Source organism: Aulostomus chinensis, chromosome 10, assembly GCF_037954235.1.
Source record: "Aulostomus chinensis isolate RoL2024-O1b breed Wild chromosome 10, RoL_Achi_v1.0, whole genome shotgun sequence".
Classification (NCBI taxonomy): Eukaryota; Metazoa; Chordata; class Actinopteri; order Syngnathiformes; family Aulostomidae; genus Aulostomus; species Aulostomus chinensis.
The window spans coordinates 4490801-4506256 of record NC_141329.1 but is presented as its reverse complement, the minus strand read 5'-3'; the positions used below and the strand labels follow the sequence as shown (position 1 = coordinate 4506256).

At 41.0% G+C, this 15456-nt stretch overlaps 2 protein-coding genes across 6 annotated transcripts in view; one reads left to right on the top strand and one right to left on the bottom strand.

Annotated features, from left to right (window-relative positions):
- Positions 1 to 416: 416 nt before the first annotated feature.
- Positions 417 to 15456, bottom strand: part of LOC147254121 (transmembrane protein 120A-A-like) — a 35737-nt gene continuing 20697 nt past the window's right edge. Inside the window, exons 1-13 of one of the 4 annotated variants that reach the window (XM_086215681.1) lie at positions 5954 to 6549; positions 5096 to 5165; positions 4047 to 4165; positions 3834 to 3950; positions 3687 to 3746; positions 3297 to 3392; positions 3121 to 3210; positions 2932 to 2997; positions 2067 to 2128; positions 1885 to 1977; positions 1703 to 1767; positions 1406 to 1474; positions 417 to 1116 (exon numbers count right to left, since the gene is read on the bottom strand). In XM_086215681.1, the coding sequence (XP_086071807.1) occupies positions 1003 to 1116; positions 1406 to 1474; positions 1703 to 1767; positions 1885 to 1977; positions 2067 to 2128; positions 2932 to 2997; positions 3121 to 3210; positions 3297 to 3392; positions 3687 to 3746; positions 3834 to 3950; positions 4047 to 4153 (939 nt within the window). In that variant the 5' untranslated portion in view covers positions 4154 to 4165; positions 5096 to 5165; positions 5954 to 6549 and the 3' untranslated portion in view covers positions 417 to 1002. Of the gene's footprint in view, positions 1117 to 1405; positions 1475 to 1702; positions 1768 to 1884; positions 1978 to 2066; positions 2129 to 2931; positions 2998 to 3120; positions 3211 to 3296; positions 3393 to 3686; positions 3747 to 3833; positions 3951 to 4046; positions 4166 to 4420; positions 5041 to 5095; positions 5166 to 5953; positions 6550 to 15456 lie in introns of those variants that run through there. The other 3 variants (XM_086215682.1, XM_086215680.1, XM_086215683.1) reach the window with 3 other exon arrangements.
- On the top strand, positions 5641 to 14220 carry gdpd1 (glycerophosphodiester phosphodiesterase domain containing 1). 2 transcript variants are annotated; one of them, XM_086215684.1, is made up of 11 exons: positions 5641 to 5865; positions 6025 to 6174; positions 6346 to 6388; positions 7691 to 7826; positions 8592 to 8637; positions 8792 to 8913; positions 9170 to 9259; positions 10109 to 10242; positions 11459 to 11518; positions 12218 to 12269; positions 12514 to 14220. In XM_086215684.1, exons 2-11 carry the CDS (start codon positions 6039 to 6041, stop codon positions 12646 to 12648), a joined length of 954 nt encoding a protein of 317 aa, XP_086071810.1. In that variant the 5' UTR covers positions 5641 to 5865; positions 6025 to 6038; the 3' UTR covers positions 12649 to 14220. The 2 variants fall into 2 exon arrangements, with proteins under 2 accessions (XP_086071810.1, XP_086071811.1); XM_086215685.1 differs by having other exon boundaries at positions 5641 to 5874.

The following is a 15456-nucleotide window of genomic DNA, read 5'->3' as shown; positions in this document are numbered from 1 at the left end:
CCTAATGTCATTGTGTAAATGTAACCTGCTATAATATATAACTGCTGAAGTGCAGCAGAGCAAGGGTCACGGTTATGTAATCTACACTCTTTGACAGACTGAGAGACAGGTTCATCAAAGTTGCCACCCCTCAGCTCGAGGAGTATTTATGTTCAGGGTATCAAGGGCAACCGGAGAGTTGGGACATATCCTGCTCAACCTGACTGTGCAGGAGTGGAACAAACATCATCCAGTTCTCAAAAAACATCAAAACAAAAGTCAACAAAGTGATCTTTTTTCCTCTCCTTTAAAAACAAAAATATTAATTACAGAGCAAAGCAGCCTCAGTCTTATTCATAATGTGTTTTCAGTGTTTGCTGATTTTTTTATGTAGACACTTGTGAGGGGGGCGCTGCTTTACTTGTGGCTGGTTTCATCTAACTCATGTAAAAGCTTAAAACACAAGCAGAACTAAAAGCTGTAAACTATACTTTAATTTCTTAGTGGTAAAAAGTAAAAATTTTTACCAGCACATGTAAAAGCAGAATAAAATAAAATAAAATATACCTCATATCTTATAACTACTTGTTCTATTATCAGATGCATCACAAACACAATAACAAACATTAAATTTTAAAAAAAATTGATATCATAGGATTTACTTTATTAAAGCTTGCAAAGACATTCCATTCCGAATGAGCCCACTCAGCACAAACTAAACCAGCTCAACTCAGCTCAACCAGGTAAAAGAATAAAGAAACACAATCAACACGAACACAGAAATGGCCGAACACAAAAATGCACAGAAAACAAAAAGACAGCATGAAGCATGATTAATAACTGTTTCACCGAATTGCACATTTATATTAATTATTTTATTTATTTATAATTATTTCTGCATGCCCTACAGAGATTTTGCTGTAAGTAGTAGTAGTGGTGGTGGTAGGAGTATATTTCATAGCATGTCACCAGTAATGGCAGAGTTGGAAATTTTGCATATTTTATTGATATGATTCTTGTGTATCACAGATTCTTGAGTTTCTGGTTCCTGCTCTTGATCTTCTGACGTACCACAGCAACAGTAGTGAAGAAGTTCCCCATGAAGAGAACGAGGAAGCAGACGCTGCACATCATCACCTGACGTTCACAAATAGATATGAAAATAAAGCACTTGTACAAACGTGAAAATAACTCAGAGATGATAGATAGTATTTCTAAACATTCGGATGTACTTTTCACCCTCTATGTTCATGGACAGAGGAAAGAAAAATGCAATACCAAGTCAGCAGTTACTGTGAGTGAGTGCTTTGGGGCCACACATACATATAGTGGTGTAAATACTTGGTGAGTGGAGGCAGATGTGCAGTGTCACGTATTCAACAGAACGTGTCAGAACACTCGCGGACTGTGTAGTGGGAGTGCTGACCTGCCCTTCTTTACAGTCTGGGAGTTGAGCCATTCTGAAGAGAGTCACGCTGTTGAAGAGCTGCCAGAACTACAAGACCAAACACAAGCACTTAGATGGGGGGGGGTTGAAATGATTTATTCAACCATGCAAGCACAGACCTGTGACTCCCCAAACTTAGAGTGCCCGAATATGCAAGATCACTAGCATGACATCAGCAGTTTTTATCGAACCCTCCATGTAATCCAGTTGAAACCATGACAAGGTAAATAATTTGAGGAAGTTTCACAACTGCGAATCATATGTGGTTGTACTTACATGACCTAAAAAAAGGAACGGCAGAAGGAACGTCAGCCCTTTCCACATCCATGACTGAAATCCCTCTGAAACGTCAAGCAAACAGGTTTATTGTTGTAACGTCCACATCATTGAAACATGATCAACGGCAGACATGCTTGGAGCATCACGGGTGTCCTTGGTGTGTGACTTCAGCGTCTCACCCACGGTCAGATCCATGTTGTGTCTCTCTCCCAGAGCCCTGAGTCTGTACAAACATCCGCTCTGATAGTAGCACTGCAGACACTGAACAAAACCTGTCATCCACATGAAAGGAAAACTTAGAAGAAAAGACAAAAAGACTTTGGTTTGACGCAGGAAAACTTCCCCAAACATGCAACCTCACTTTGGTACAGCGAGTAGGCGAGGAACTGGTTCCTGAATATCTTGTACAGGGTTCCATCCGGCCTTGAGTGTGGAAATGAAGAACGTTTGTCATTATGTAGCAATGCTTGTGTCAGAAATATTCAGATCCTTAAACGCGAAATGGTCAATCAGTCCTTCATTAAAAAAGGGAAACAATTCAGCTGTGTACACACAGTTATAAATGTTCTAAAGTTTGGTGAGAAACAACCTCGTCAGCACGTTCTAACATTTTTGATTTGATTTTGATTTGAAATGGACCTAAATTAACTTAAAACACGCCGTGACTATTGGAAGGTTTGGTTGTCAAAAAAATTGAGTTGCATGTTTTGATCGGTTAAAGTGGACTTTTATTAAGTTGTGCACTTGGTGGGATTCAAAAAGGAGCCTAGCCCAACACTGTTAGGTTTTTTTTTTTTTAATTTGTGGGGTTTTGTTTAGTGGCTTGTGGCTTGGTAACCTGTTGAGGGTAAAAAATGAGGTTCAATTTATGATTAACTGGTTCTTTCAATTTAATTGCAATTAAATGTGCAATAACATATTCCTATTTTTCATACTTCATGTAAAGATTTTTTTAAATTGTAAATTGTCCAATATAAATGTTAATATTTTATTAATTTTAGTTTTTGCTTATTATATCATAAATATTTTCTTTCATTCTTTAATTCATATTATCCTTTCTTCTTCCCTCTGTAGATGCTGCTGAAACTATTTCAGTTCCCCTTGTGTGGGATTAATAAAGAATTCTTGTTCTTATTCTTTCAAATATTTCAGAAACAAATACAAGAGTTGAACTTGAGGTTAAACTTTAGTCACCGTCGCTGATTTTGTTCTTCCTCTCTACTCACCATGTCAGCATGACACCAGACAGAAAAGCTGAGATGTAGTGATGGAAAACCCACCAGCCTTTGATTCTGTAACATGTAATGTACATTTCATTACATATTTGTTTGAAAGCATGAGAAAGGAGGTTCAGCTGGTTAAATTTTCTCGATGAACAGTCCGACAGGATCAGTGGTGGTGGCGTCTGTGCTGACCTGGAGCCGTTCTTGATGAGGATACTTTCCCGGATAGTTAACGTGCAGTAATACCACACCAGCAGGAAATTAAGGATCGCATCAAGAAATCTAAAAGCCAAAAACAAAAACACAAATTAACATGTAAAACAAACCCGAAGTGACAGACGTGGATGCTGCAGATGTTCTAAACTTACCTGTAGCTCAGAAAAAAGTAACATATGAAGGAGAACAGCAGCAGGATGACAGTCAGGCACAGCTTGAAGGTCTCATATTCATCTTTGTAGGCAAATCTGTTAACAGACCAATTCAAGTCACAGTTTCTCAGTCGGTTCTTTTCAAAACTAAAGACATACGTATACCAGAAATTCTTGCGTCAAGAAAACATTTTCTCTGTTTTGACTGAAGGAAATAAATGATGACTCTGATATTAATCGGAGTAGAGCATCGGTGATACACTGTCTTACTGGGTGGGATGAAAAATTCACAGTTTGATCTTCAGAGTTACCAACTGAGAAAAAGCCAGTAAAACCAGACAAATGTTACCAGACAAACAAAGGAAATGTGTGGAATTCAGATGATCTTACTTCGACTGTTTGCTGAGAAGAGTCACGTTCACGTTTCCAAGAACTAGACTGAGGTACAGCCTGGACAGAGAACCAAACCTTAAGTAACTTGAAATGCACAAACGGATTTCATCAATTCGGTTCATGTAGACGATAAATGTAAATCACCCGTTTTCCTTGGGAAGAAAAGCCTGCATTTCAAAAAAAGCATTTAGTCGCATCTTGATTTTCTCTTTTATCTCATCCAGGGTCTTACAATCTTCTTCCGATTGTCCTTTTCTGCATCTGATGGATGACACACAACCACAGGTTCGTATCACAACGCTTTTCTCTGAGCGAGCTGATGCCCTGTACCGATCTGCGTGGGTAAACTGCACCTACTGCTTCACAAGGCCCGACAGCTCCCTGATCCTTTTCTGCTGAAGGGAAATAGAGGAAGAGCAGCTGCTTTGCAATTTAGAGATTTCATCCAGTTTCTGAAGGTACATCCTGTGTGTCTCCTGGAGGACAGAGATATGATATTAAGGACAATATAGATTAGTAGAAACATTCGCTACTTTGAATCTCTATTTTTTGATTGTCATCTGAATATGTACAGCATATTTGTTATGAACTGAATATTTCTCATACACTGCAGATTTACAGGTGGAAACAAATAACAGAACATAACATAAATAACATCGTCCCAATTGACAGACACAACGGGAAGAATATGAAACTGAAAAAATGTTGGCAGGCAACGGTCAGTTTCTGACCTGAGCACTTTGATACTCCTCTTCCAGGCATTTCCACTCCTCCAGGACGTTTGCTAACCCTTGAGACATTTTGTGAGCACTTTGCTTGAATTGAGAACAAATCTGGAGCCGCATCAAAAAACCAAAACAAAAAAAAACAAAACGTCTGGCCTCTCAGTTATTTAACCACCATGACCGGAACATAATGCTGTGTTGTCGTCTTCAGGGAGTGTATCTCGCCTCCCTTTATTGCAGAATGTGAACTTTGACTGGTATAAATGGCAGATTTTGACTTGGACATTGTTCCACGAAGGTGATCTGGTTAACATTCTTCAGTGAGAGCGGCTGATGTTGTTGACGATACTTGTGTACAATGCAAGGCGTGTAAGAAGACACCGAGTAAAGCGCTATGGCTATCAGATGTCACTTTTGTGTGACTGAATCCCAGCAGATCTTGTCACATCCAGCGTGCTCATGAGCATCATCTGGTGTTCATTTTGCTCTTACAACGTGAGTGTAAACTTTGAAAAAGGATAGCAGCTTCATAATGTCCAAAGTGCTTTAAAACACTGCCTCATTCATTCATTCACATGCACGATGTTGGTCGAGGCATCGAGGAATAAACATTTATGGTGGTCAGTTTTTTTTTTTTTTATCACCTGCGTGCGACAGTGCCATGGACTCTGGTCAGCATACCTGCTAGACTTGCGAGGATCTGGGTGGATACCATGACCCTTCGATTTGTGACGTCCTCCCGGTGAAGCTCCTTTTTTGGCGGATGATGAAAAAGATGTAGAGAACAAGTCAGCATCCACATTTTAATACGTTGATTTACGCCCACCCAGCAGTGGAGCAGACAGAAAAGAAAAAAAAAAAACACAAAAATAATTGCAGCTTATTGAGTTGATACATTTCAATTCTTTGTTTCAATGGGTTTCATATCCTGCATTACAACTGCATTTTTAACGACAGTGTGACAAAAAAGGGCTTGTTTATAGAGCTCTCACCTCTCACAATAGAAATACATTTTATTGTACATAAAATACAAAAGTGTGTGAGAGATATTCAAGGTTTTGCGAATCATTTTAAGATTTTGTTCAATAAATACTGATCTATACTTTGATGGCACAGGGTTTTCTGACGCCTCCGCTGTACTGAAGTACGTTTGTGTCCGAAACTTTCTGTCTGTAGTACGGTAGGTGGCGATGACGCACCTCTACGCTTGTTTGCAAGCCACCAATTACTCAGGCGAAGAAGAAGAACAGCCGCTAGCAAACAGCTGAGAGCAGCCGGTCGTCAGAAACAGCAGCGGAGCTGCAGTCAGTGGAGGTGACGCCGCTTATCCAGTTCACCCTCATCCGCAGTGACTAGCAGTGCACATGCCTCAACATTGACTGGCAGGTAATCGGAGTATCGAGGTGTCTGACCCCCAGACAAGTGGACAATTGAACGATTTGATGAGAAAGGTAAGAGAGGTAAGCTGCTGTAAGCTAGCATTAGCTAAGTTACCGCTGACGTTATGCTACCTGTCATGGTTTCTTAGAGTAATATTACCTGAGTATCGCGTCTTTGGAGTATGGATTGTTGGATTTACTCATCGCAGGTTTGTCATCGGTTGTTTACAGGTCGCTGACAGGCGATGTGCGCCGCCGTGTACGTCCTGTCGACGGTTACGGGCTACGTGCTCACCTCTGCGCTGCTGCTGAAATGCCCCTATCTGTTGCACCGGAGGAAGCGAGAGTCCTTCCTCAGCAAGCACATCTCCCACCGGGGAGGTGAGTCAGCTGGGCTTCACTAACGCGTCACCTCAAGATAAAGAAGCATCCACATTAATGCCTGACGTATAGTGGAATAATAATAATTAAAAAAAACAACAACTCTTAAATGTAATAGAAACTATTCCTTTTAGGTATGTTGATGGCACAAATTGTATTTTTGCATTGCAGGAGCAGGTGAAAACCTGGAAAACACAATGGCAGCTTTCAAACAGTGAGTGGAAACCAGCTGTTAATTTGGTGTCAGCCTGTCTGTATGAGTCAAATGAGGATACACTCCTCCATATGTGCAACCCAAAGGTCACTTGACAAATCACGTGATCAGTTATCCATTATAAGACTATAGATATATATCGGAGTATAAACTTAACTCATTACCTGTATGCAAGCTACATATAGAGTGCAATTAGGAAGTATTGCCTCCTTGATGTTGCGTGAATCATCGCATGGTGATAAATCATTGAACATTGGACGAACAGCTTCAGGGGGTTGGACTCGCTCTCTTTTGTTGGAGATGCACTCCTGTCCAGCACCCAGCGCAATCATTTTTGGATGTGTTTGTTGTTGTTGTTGTTGTTGTTTTTTTTTATGTGGGTTTTTTGGTACATGTTTGTGTGAAACATGACAGATGTTTGTGATTGTTGGCAGTGCGTCATTTGAGCTTTGCGGTGATCAACTTTTGACCGCTCCCTGTTTTTTTTTCTTGTCTATATTTGCGTCTTTCTTCTGTTTTTTTTTTTTCCATCACCACCATCATGAGATACTGGTGAGGTGTGGGAGCCTCAGCTGATCTGATTCTGACACCTGAACTCACTTAGCAGCTAATTTCAGTTTCCTGTGAAGGCTTCATCAGGAGCCGGTTCCAGTGTACACCCTCCATCACACTTGTGTGAGCGGTCATGCGCTTGGTATGAGCAAACTTTGTGTAGATATGAGGAAAAATTGGAAATTGACCTCACAATTACTTGGATATATGCAGTTCTTTTAAGATCAACTGAGAAACACATCTTAGATTACTATTTGTTGACTTTGGTGCGTGTTCATCTTTTCTCCATCCATGTAGCTTCTCATTCATTTAATTAACTGTTGGCTGGTACGTTTTGACACAGATTTCTCAGTTTATTTTCTTATGTGTGTGCTATTTCAGAGAACGTTTAGTCATCAAAATATTCCTCAAAGGCTGAGAAAAGTCATTGTAAAAAGTATGTAAAAAAAAAAAAAAAAAAAAAAAAAGGATGTGTAGGAACCTTTTCCTGGATGCAATTAGTCAGAGGTGACTGGGCTAACTGGGAACTAGCAGGGTTCCATTTCAGGGCTAATGAGCGATCTGGTGTCACACCAGTGTGGAGCCCTGCTACCTCGCCGATACCAATCCTGCATTTTTCGCCAGTATCGGCAGCATTTCCACTATCAGAATCAGACCAGCACCAGTGTGCGTGTAACGTTTCATGCTGGCTGTGAATTGACAAGTGTGTGTTTAGTCATACTTGTGTGTGCTGTGTGTTGGCTCATCCAGCGCTGTGGACGTGGGCACCGACATGCTGGAGCTGGACTGCCACCTGACTAAAGATGAACAGGTAGTGGTGTCACATGACCCACACCTGCAGAGGGCCACCGGCATCAACGCCAACATCTGCGACATGGCCTACGCTGTGAGTTGCTGCTTTGGAAGCTCATTAGTGACCCGCGTCTTTATAGGCAGCCTCCCAAAAGGGAGGCTGCTTAAAGTTAACCTTGCACTCCTTCGCTCTCATTTGAAATTAGCCTTTGAATTAAAAAAAAAGGTAAATGATGTATATGACAGTAATTCATTTATCTAAAGTAGTCACAGATATCAATTTTGGCTTTGACAAGCATTTTTAATGTTTCAGTTTAAATAGATTTTGGTAAATGTGTGAATTAATAAATCTAAATAAAAATCTACATGCTTAAGCAAAAGAACACGCAGCGGTCTCTTGTTATGTTTGTGTAAACTGTGACTAAGTCACCTGACTTTGTCACATGATCTTCTCTCATGTTGACCTTTTGCCTGATTCAATATTATCAGGTCCAGCAGAAATGCTTGAAGAGTCTTTGGTTAATTCTTGCACATGTAGAGATTCCCGCTCAATACAGTGATAAATAATGATGTCCCTGTGTTACGTAGTGAAGCTCCTGTTATTGTGGGACATTTAAAGGCCAACAGTTAACTGTCACATCAGCACTCCTGTTTAATGCCAGCAGAATGACTATTTACTGCAGTGTTAATTTGGCCTCGGAGCTCCTCGCATTAATCGTCCCCTGGGGTGTCCTTGCCTTCCTTATACTGGCTGTCATTAATCTGAACACTCCAGTCCCACTCTGCCGCCTCCGTATTTGACCTTTCAGGTTCCGTGAACTATATTTGTTAACCGCTAGCTGCTGTGCGCTCTCTCTAGGAGCTCCCGCCGTACCTCTGCAAGCTGGGTGTCACTTTTCAAAGAGGTGAGTATCTCGACCAGAGTCACTCAATCTGTGAACATTTCCGTTTATTTAAAAAAAAAAAAAAATTCAGTTTTATTTTGCAAGGTAGAAACGACCTCGGCCGTGGTTCTCATCTAAAACCGAGCGTGTTGTCCTCATGTCCTCGTCTATACAGAGTGTTACTGCGAGGGAGGGGAGGACAAACGCATCCCTCTCCTCAGGGACGTCTTTGATGCATTCCCTAATACCCCTGTCAACATTGACATCAAGGTCAACGACGACACACTCATCAAGAAGGTGTGTTTGCTTGTGTTTCACCTCTTTGCCGCTTTAAACCTTGAAACGTATCCCACTTGTGTTACTTGGTTGTTGGTTTTTTTGCTTTTAGAACGTATATTTCCTGGAAGGCAGAACCAGAAGTTGTAAACAGATTCTGTTGTGTAATCACATGCTTCAGCGCCCTTTGCCCCCTCTTGCTCATCACAAGTTGATCGATGGATGACAGATGGAACCATCAGGGAGTGACTTTAATAACGCCTCATTACTCTTGCAGGTGTCTGAGCTGGTGGTTAAATACGACAGGGAGCACCTGACTGTCTGGGGCAACGCCAGCAACCAGATCGTCAAGAAGTGTTACAAAGAGGTGTGTTTTCATGTGGTGTGCAGCCTTTAGTTCAGCGGGTGCGCAGTATCTCCATCAGCAAGAAATAGTATCACTGCCAGCGGTAATAGACCTGTGCTGTGATAGGCTTTATGTCGCAGTTAATAGGCGTCCGTGCTGAATCTGTTACATCCAGAGGTTCTTTGTGGAGAAAACCAAGGTGTAATTACTTTGCTACGAATGACTTGTTGGTATGAAATCAGTTCTTATTCGTCTACGCAGTTGCAGACAAATAATCACGAGCCTTTTTAAAACTACAGATTCATCAGTGTGTGAGTGGAGCTCAACCGTGAGTGGGACTGGTTCCAAAAGTAAATCTCCCATTTAGATACGGTTAGAAGAATTACTGATATTCAGAGGTATCAGCCTGTTGTCAAGCCAACCAGCGAGCAGACGAGTCATAATTATGAAATAATTGATTTTGCAAAAGATAAACAACTGATAGGAAAACAGAGAAAAAGGCTGTATACCTAATAATCTCAAGGAACTACTCATCCCATAAGGCATTGCAAACTACTTTTCTGACCCAAGTTTGTTAAAATGACTTCATTTCATGACCGACTTATTGTTTTTGTTGTTGCAAATGAACTCCCAGGATAACAGCACGTTGCTTTGGGATTGTGGGTAGTGTAGTAATTCTCAGTGAGATCGCTAATAAAACAAGCTTGATATCCTACAAATGTAAGTCGACCTCAGACGGCCTCATATTTTGGCTGATGAACAACTCCTCTGTGGTTTCTCTGAACAGGATTTTCACTTCCAGACCCTCCCTGGTGAGCTCTGCTCTAGAGGGAACCTACTAAATCCTGCTTGCATGTGTGTGTTTTGTAGAACCCTCGTATTCCAGTGTTGTTCAGCCTCCCCAGAGTGTTGCAGCTGTTAGGCCTCTTCTACACCGGCCTCCTCCCCTTTGTTCCCCTTAAGGAGCAGTTTTTGGAGATACCAATGCCCTCTATTATTACCAAGTAGGTATTTCAACTTGCTACGTGACGATGTAGAGCTTCTGGCTAAAGTATCACTGTCCTCTTTAAGGTGTTGTACAACAGGACACTGATAGCCAGACGGACACAGAAGTCAATATCAGACTACGAGCGTCCGATATTCGATTGCTTTAGGTCAAAGATCACGTTCTGTTTTAAAAAAGATTGGAGTTTTTTTGTAACAAAGTGATCATGTTACAAACTTCAAATAAAGGTTAACACTGATTACACCCTCCACGAAGCCAAGGCTGATCTTTCTCTAAATACTCTCATTTTAGGGGAAAATACTTCAATTCAAATGCTTATGTGGAGGGATTTTTCAATTGAAAATGGTCGTTAAACAAAACACCGATGCGCGTCTCCATTTCTCATCGTGACATCCACCCACCGGGTCGAGGGTCAACGCCGCACACTGACAAGGAGCTTTGTGCAAATACTCTTTCGTCCAAATTTGTGAGAATGTCTTCCTTTCATCCGCTACTGATCAAAACTCTACAGGAGACGCATCGAATCAAAATAAGTTTTTCAATAGTGAGTGATTGAGTTTAACTTACTGCCATCCACTCCCTTCTCTGTGACAAACATGAAGATACAGGAGTTTTCCACATCTTTTTGATTAGTTCTCTACAATCAAATGTACCTTATGTTTGCTCTCCGTTGAATCTTTGCACTCTGTCCTTTTTGTCCTTATTTTGGCCACAGCGACGTGTGAAAGTTGATCTCACGTATTAAGTCATTAATCGAAACATTCGCAGACGTGCGTGTGCGTGCGTGCGCGTGTGTGTGTGTGTGTAAGGATCAAGGTCATAGAGCAGATTACGCGTGCTGAACATTCATTAAGGATTAAGTGATTTCTTTTATTACACAGCCACTGTAGTATTTATGTACTAAATACTCACATAAAACCACTGAGTAAAATCTCACTGGCATTACGTGGTTACTGACTCATAACCTCAATCTCAACAAGTTATTTTGTGATTTAAATGTTTAAAGTTTGTCGCCTCCCAAATGTTCACATAGTTCTTTAACCCATCACCCCAAAAACTGGGTCTGACGTGTTCCAATCAGCTGCATTTGACGAGTGAACAATATAAACCTGATCAAGATATTTCTGAACAACTGTCGGATCAACTTCTTGTGCGTGTGTCACCATGGCAACTACATCAGGTCGGTCTAACTTCTTTCCTCTGTGATTGTACAGACTACAGGATCCTGGCAGATTAAATAGGGGTGAGCGCTTCATTACCTGGCTGGCAGACGCGTAAGTTGATTTAAAATATATTTATTTATTTATTTATTTATTTTAAATATTGATCATCTCTGATGTGGTTGCCTCACCTGTGCAGCTCAGGGCTCAGGTAGGTAACCGCAGAGGGAACTTGCCTACATAAGGCAGTGACAGGTGAACAGGCAGATCCCTGTGCATCGGAGGGATCCGGTCGTCTTGGTGCTTTGCAGTGTTTTAATCTCAACGTTCCATGCATCTGGTCATTTTTGATATACTTACAAAGATTTTGTCAAACCCAGAGGCCATTTCCATTTGCCATCATGAGATCGCTGCAACTCTTCGTATCATATTAGTTTCCCCTCTGAGCACTGAAGATGTTTTTAAAAGATGCTCAACTCAACTCGATTTGTCCCTGGAAGACGGCTGGTTTTGTAGCGAGACCGTGAGATGAAGAGCAAACTCAAACTACAAAACTAAAAAAAAATGCACTGAATCTTCAGGTAGGGATACGCGACGATGTCATTGGCATCAAGGAAGAGTGCTGAATGAAGGATTTATCCCAATATTCTGGAACTAAAGAAGAACTTTCTTAGTCGCGACTGTCACAGGAGAGGATGAAACAAAGTCCTCCTGCGAGCTGATTTTAAGAGTTTAGTTCTGCTCCCGAATCTCCCACCTTTTGTTATACTTGCAGTTTCTCCTCGCTGATGAGCTTTAATGTTTCTTTTGCAGATTGTTGATGAGGAAATCTCTGTTTCAACATCTGACTGCCAGAGGAATACAGGTGAGTCGGTGTTCTCCGCTGCAAACGGACGCCCCTTCTAAGATGATGCGTCACTGTATTTCTGATAGAACGTGCTCCAAGAACAACGTCCTCTATCACCTTGAGGTGTGAGTGTAGTTGCAGTGAGGGTGTTTTGTGGTTGTAGATGTGTGACGGTGTGGATCGGACTGACTCAACATGTTCAGATGTAGTCCACGGTGACCGTTAGTGGCGTTCACCGTTCAAGTGGTGCGTCTGGTTTCAGGTGTACGTTTGGGTGCTGAATGACGACGAGGACTTCCAGAGGGCGTTTGACTTGGGAGCCACAGGGGTTATGACAGATTTTCCCACCAAGCTTAAGGATTTCATGGGCCGGAATGGCATCTCTAAGCCAGAGTGACCTGCCAAATCTACACCCCCCCAGCAGGAATTGATGACTGACCTGCCAAACCAGCCCCACCCACACACACACAGCCTCTTCTACTGCATTCCAGCGGCACGCACTGCATGTTACAGGTGGTAGGGATCCCTGTCACTTCCTGCACTGATGAGGATCTATTATCTGTTTCATGATCTGCCTGGTTTTTCTGTCCCCTCGCCACACACACGCACGCACACACACAAATGCACAGACCAGAATAAATGTCATATATTTCTAGTCTTTAAATCATGTGATCTTTAAAAGAATTCCTGAACCTTGGGGAAATTTTGCTCCCGACATTTTGATATATTCTTAGCCTTTAATTTTCAAATGGTTTCATGACTTTTGACTAGAGAGTGTTTTTTCTGCTGTGGGGAATTCATTTTAAAATTTTTTTTATTTTTAAAATGTTTTCGAGTATGTTCATCAGAGTTTGCAGTATTACAGTGAAGCAGTTCCTGTATTGTGAGTATAAACACCAGCAGGTGCAGCTGTCGTCGTTTGATTTTCTAGCTGCATTACAATGTTATAATCACATGCAATAATAAAATTCATGCTGTCGTCAGATATTTTTTTTTACCTGCAGCGTTAATTGTTGTCAGTGTCATTGATACCAGAAAACTCACACGGCCTCGGTAGGTTTTGGGTTCAAATCTGCAGGGTCAGCACTGAGGTGGGCATTCTCGTTACTCTGTACATAAATGTAAACACAGGAAAATGACGTGTAACTGTGGCGTGTTCTATAAAACCTACTATTATATGTTTAATGGCCGTTGGTGGTGTGGTTGTGTCGCTCTGTTATAGGTGTTTATAGCTGCTTCATCTACATTTTCACCGAGTCAACTGAAACGACTGAGGAGGACAATTTGCACAAAATGTAAAACTTAATCATGTTTCCCTTTTTTATAACGGCTCATTTTTCCCACTTGTGTTATTGTGATCGTTAAAAAAAGAGCACAGAGGGGTTTCACTGACAAACGTGTGAGCTCTCGCGCCGACACATTTTGATTGACTTGATTTGATTGAAATGTGGTTTAAAAAAAGAAAAGAAAAAGAAACAGTGGTTCTTGGCTGCAGGTGTCCCAGTTAGAATGTGTAATGAGGATTATCAGACCGCTGACTAATCCAAACTTGTGACCACACAGCCAGGGTCACTAATGAATGTAGTATTGGTCGAATGTACTGTACGTTTGTTTTTCTTATGTTAAAACACTATTGTGGTTTGTTGTTGGGGGTTCATTGGGGCTCTCAGCGTGTTGGGGATTACTTTGAGGACTGATGTTGCTCTAGTTTCAACATTAGTTGAGAGAACGGCCTCTCATCTATCAATGTTGCAGATCTTAACAGCCATAAAAATACGAAACTACAGTTTTGATGACACGACTGTTTGTTTGCATGCACGTGTGAATATATGTCAAGGTGTTTGGATGTGTTCTGAATTTTACCAGTCGTGGGTACTGGGCTGCTTAAAGTCTTCATGGAGTTATGTCATTTAATTTATGGAGACTACTGGAAATGCATTTTAAATCCATTTCAATAAACTCTCATTATTATAAACTGCGTGTATGTGTGGTGTAAAAATACCCCTCTGTTTTTAACAATTGTAATATAATGAAATACACCCCCCCCCCCAAAAAAAAAGTAAAAAAAAAATACTTTTTGGGGGCTACAGCTACGTATATTTTTCATCTACAGGCAGCAGGTGGCGCTGTGGAGTAGTTCAAGAACTTTACAAATATCGTCTGCGGAAGAAAAAAATGGACTGTAACTTGTTTTTCGACTGTAACTTGTTTTTCGACATGAAAAATACATTCGTATGTTTTCTGCTCATTGAACAACAACCGCTGCCATCGCTTCTGTCTTTTGAAAAAGATTTGCTTTCATAAAGTCAACACTTGTCCTGTTTTCTAGATAGTCTAGGAAACGCTAGAGTGTTCAGTAAGGTCATTGGTTACTGACCCCTGCTCCTGACCAATCAGCGCGGTGTTGCTATGCCTGATCTGTTTGTTGATTGGTTGACACGCCTGTCATTCATCCAGCCCGACGTAAAACCAAAGATCTCACACTCAGCTGTGAAGAAGATGTTTCTCTCCCCGCACCAACGAGGGAGTCGCGGCTCTTTCTCCTGAACGACAACAAAAACTATATTTTAACATTTCATCTGATGAAACTCAGTGTTCCCACTGCAGTCGATATTATTTATCACCGTAAGAAGGACTAGAAAGTAGTGTAAAGCTAAAACCGCTGACTGAGTTTTTACACATTGATGTAACTCAGTATTTGGTGCAAACAGGCAAAAAAAAAAAACCAACACAACTTTTGGCAAAAGTAATGAAAACACCTTCAAAATTATCGACAAGAAAGTTAAAAATCCAAAAATGTAGGAAATGTAAATTAAGCACAATAATGAAAGGAAACTGTTTTAACAAATCAAGAATATTCGTATACCAACGTGAGAGGAGACGTGGGATATTTTGCAGGTGTTAAGGTCATGAGGAACAAGACATTAATCATGACAGTAACTCGCTTCCTGTACTCCAGTCTTAATAAAATGAAAACCTAAGGATTAAACAACAGGATATATTACGATGAAAGTAAAACGATACGGCGTAACTAAACTCCAGTTAGCCAAAAACAAACGCAACAATTAACCGTTTTACGCAGCATGGGGGCTTGACCATGACAGCAGATTTGTTTACAACTTGTAAAACGTATCTATACGACAGACATAGTTAATATTTCCACGCTTGACGATTATAAAAGTGAACACTGACATAAAACTGTCCA

Coding starts and splice junctions, on each gene's coding strand:
- gdpd1 (XM_086215684.1), top strand. CDS start 6,039: ATGTGCGCCGCCGTGTACGTCCTGTCGACGGTTACGGGCTACGTGCTC. Junction 8,638..8,791: donor GGGTGTCACTTTTCAAAGAG/GTGAGTATCTCG, acceptor TCGTCTATACAG/AGTGTTACTGCGAGGGAGGG. Junction 10,243..11,458: donor ATGCCCTCTATTATTACCAA/GTAGGTATTTCA, acceptor GTGATTGTACAG/ACTACAGGATCCTGGCAGAT.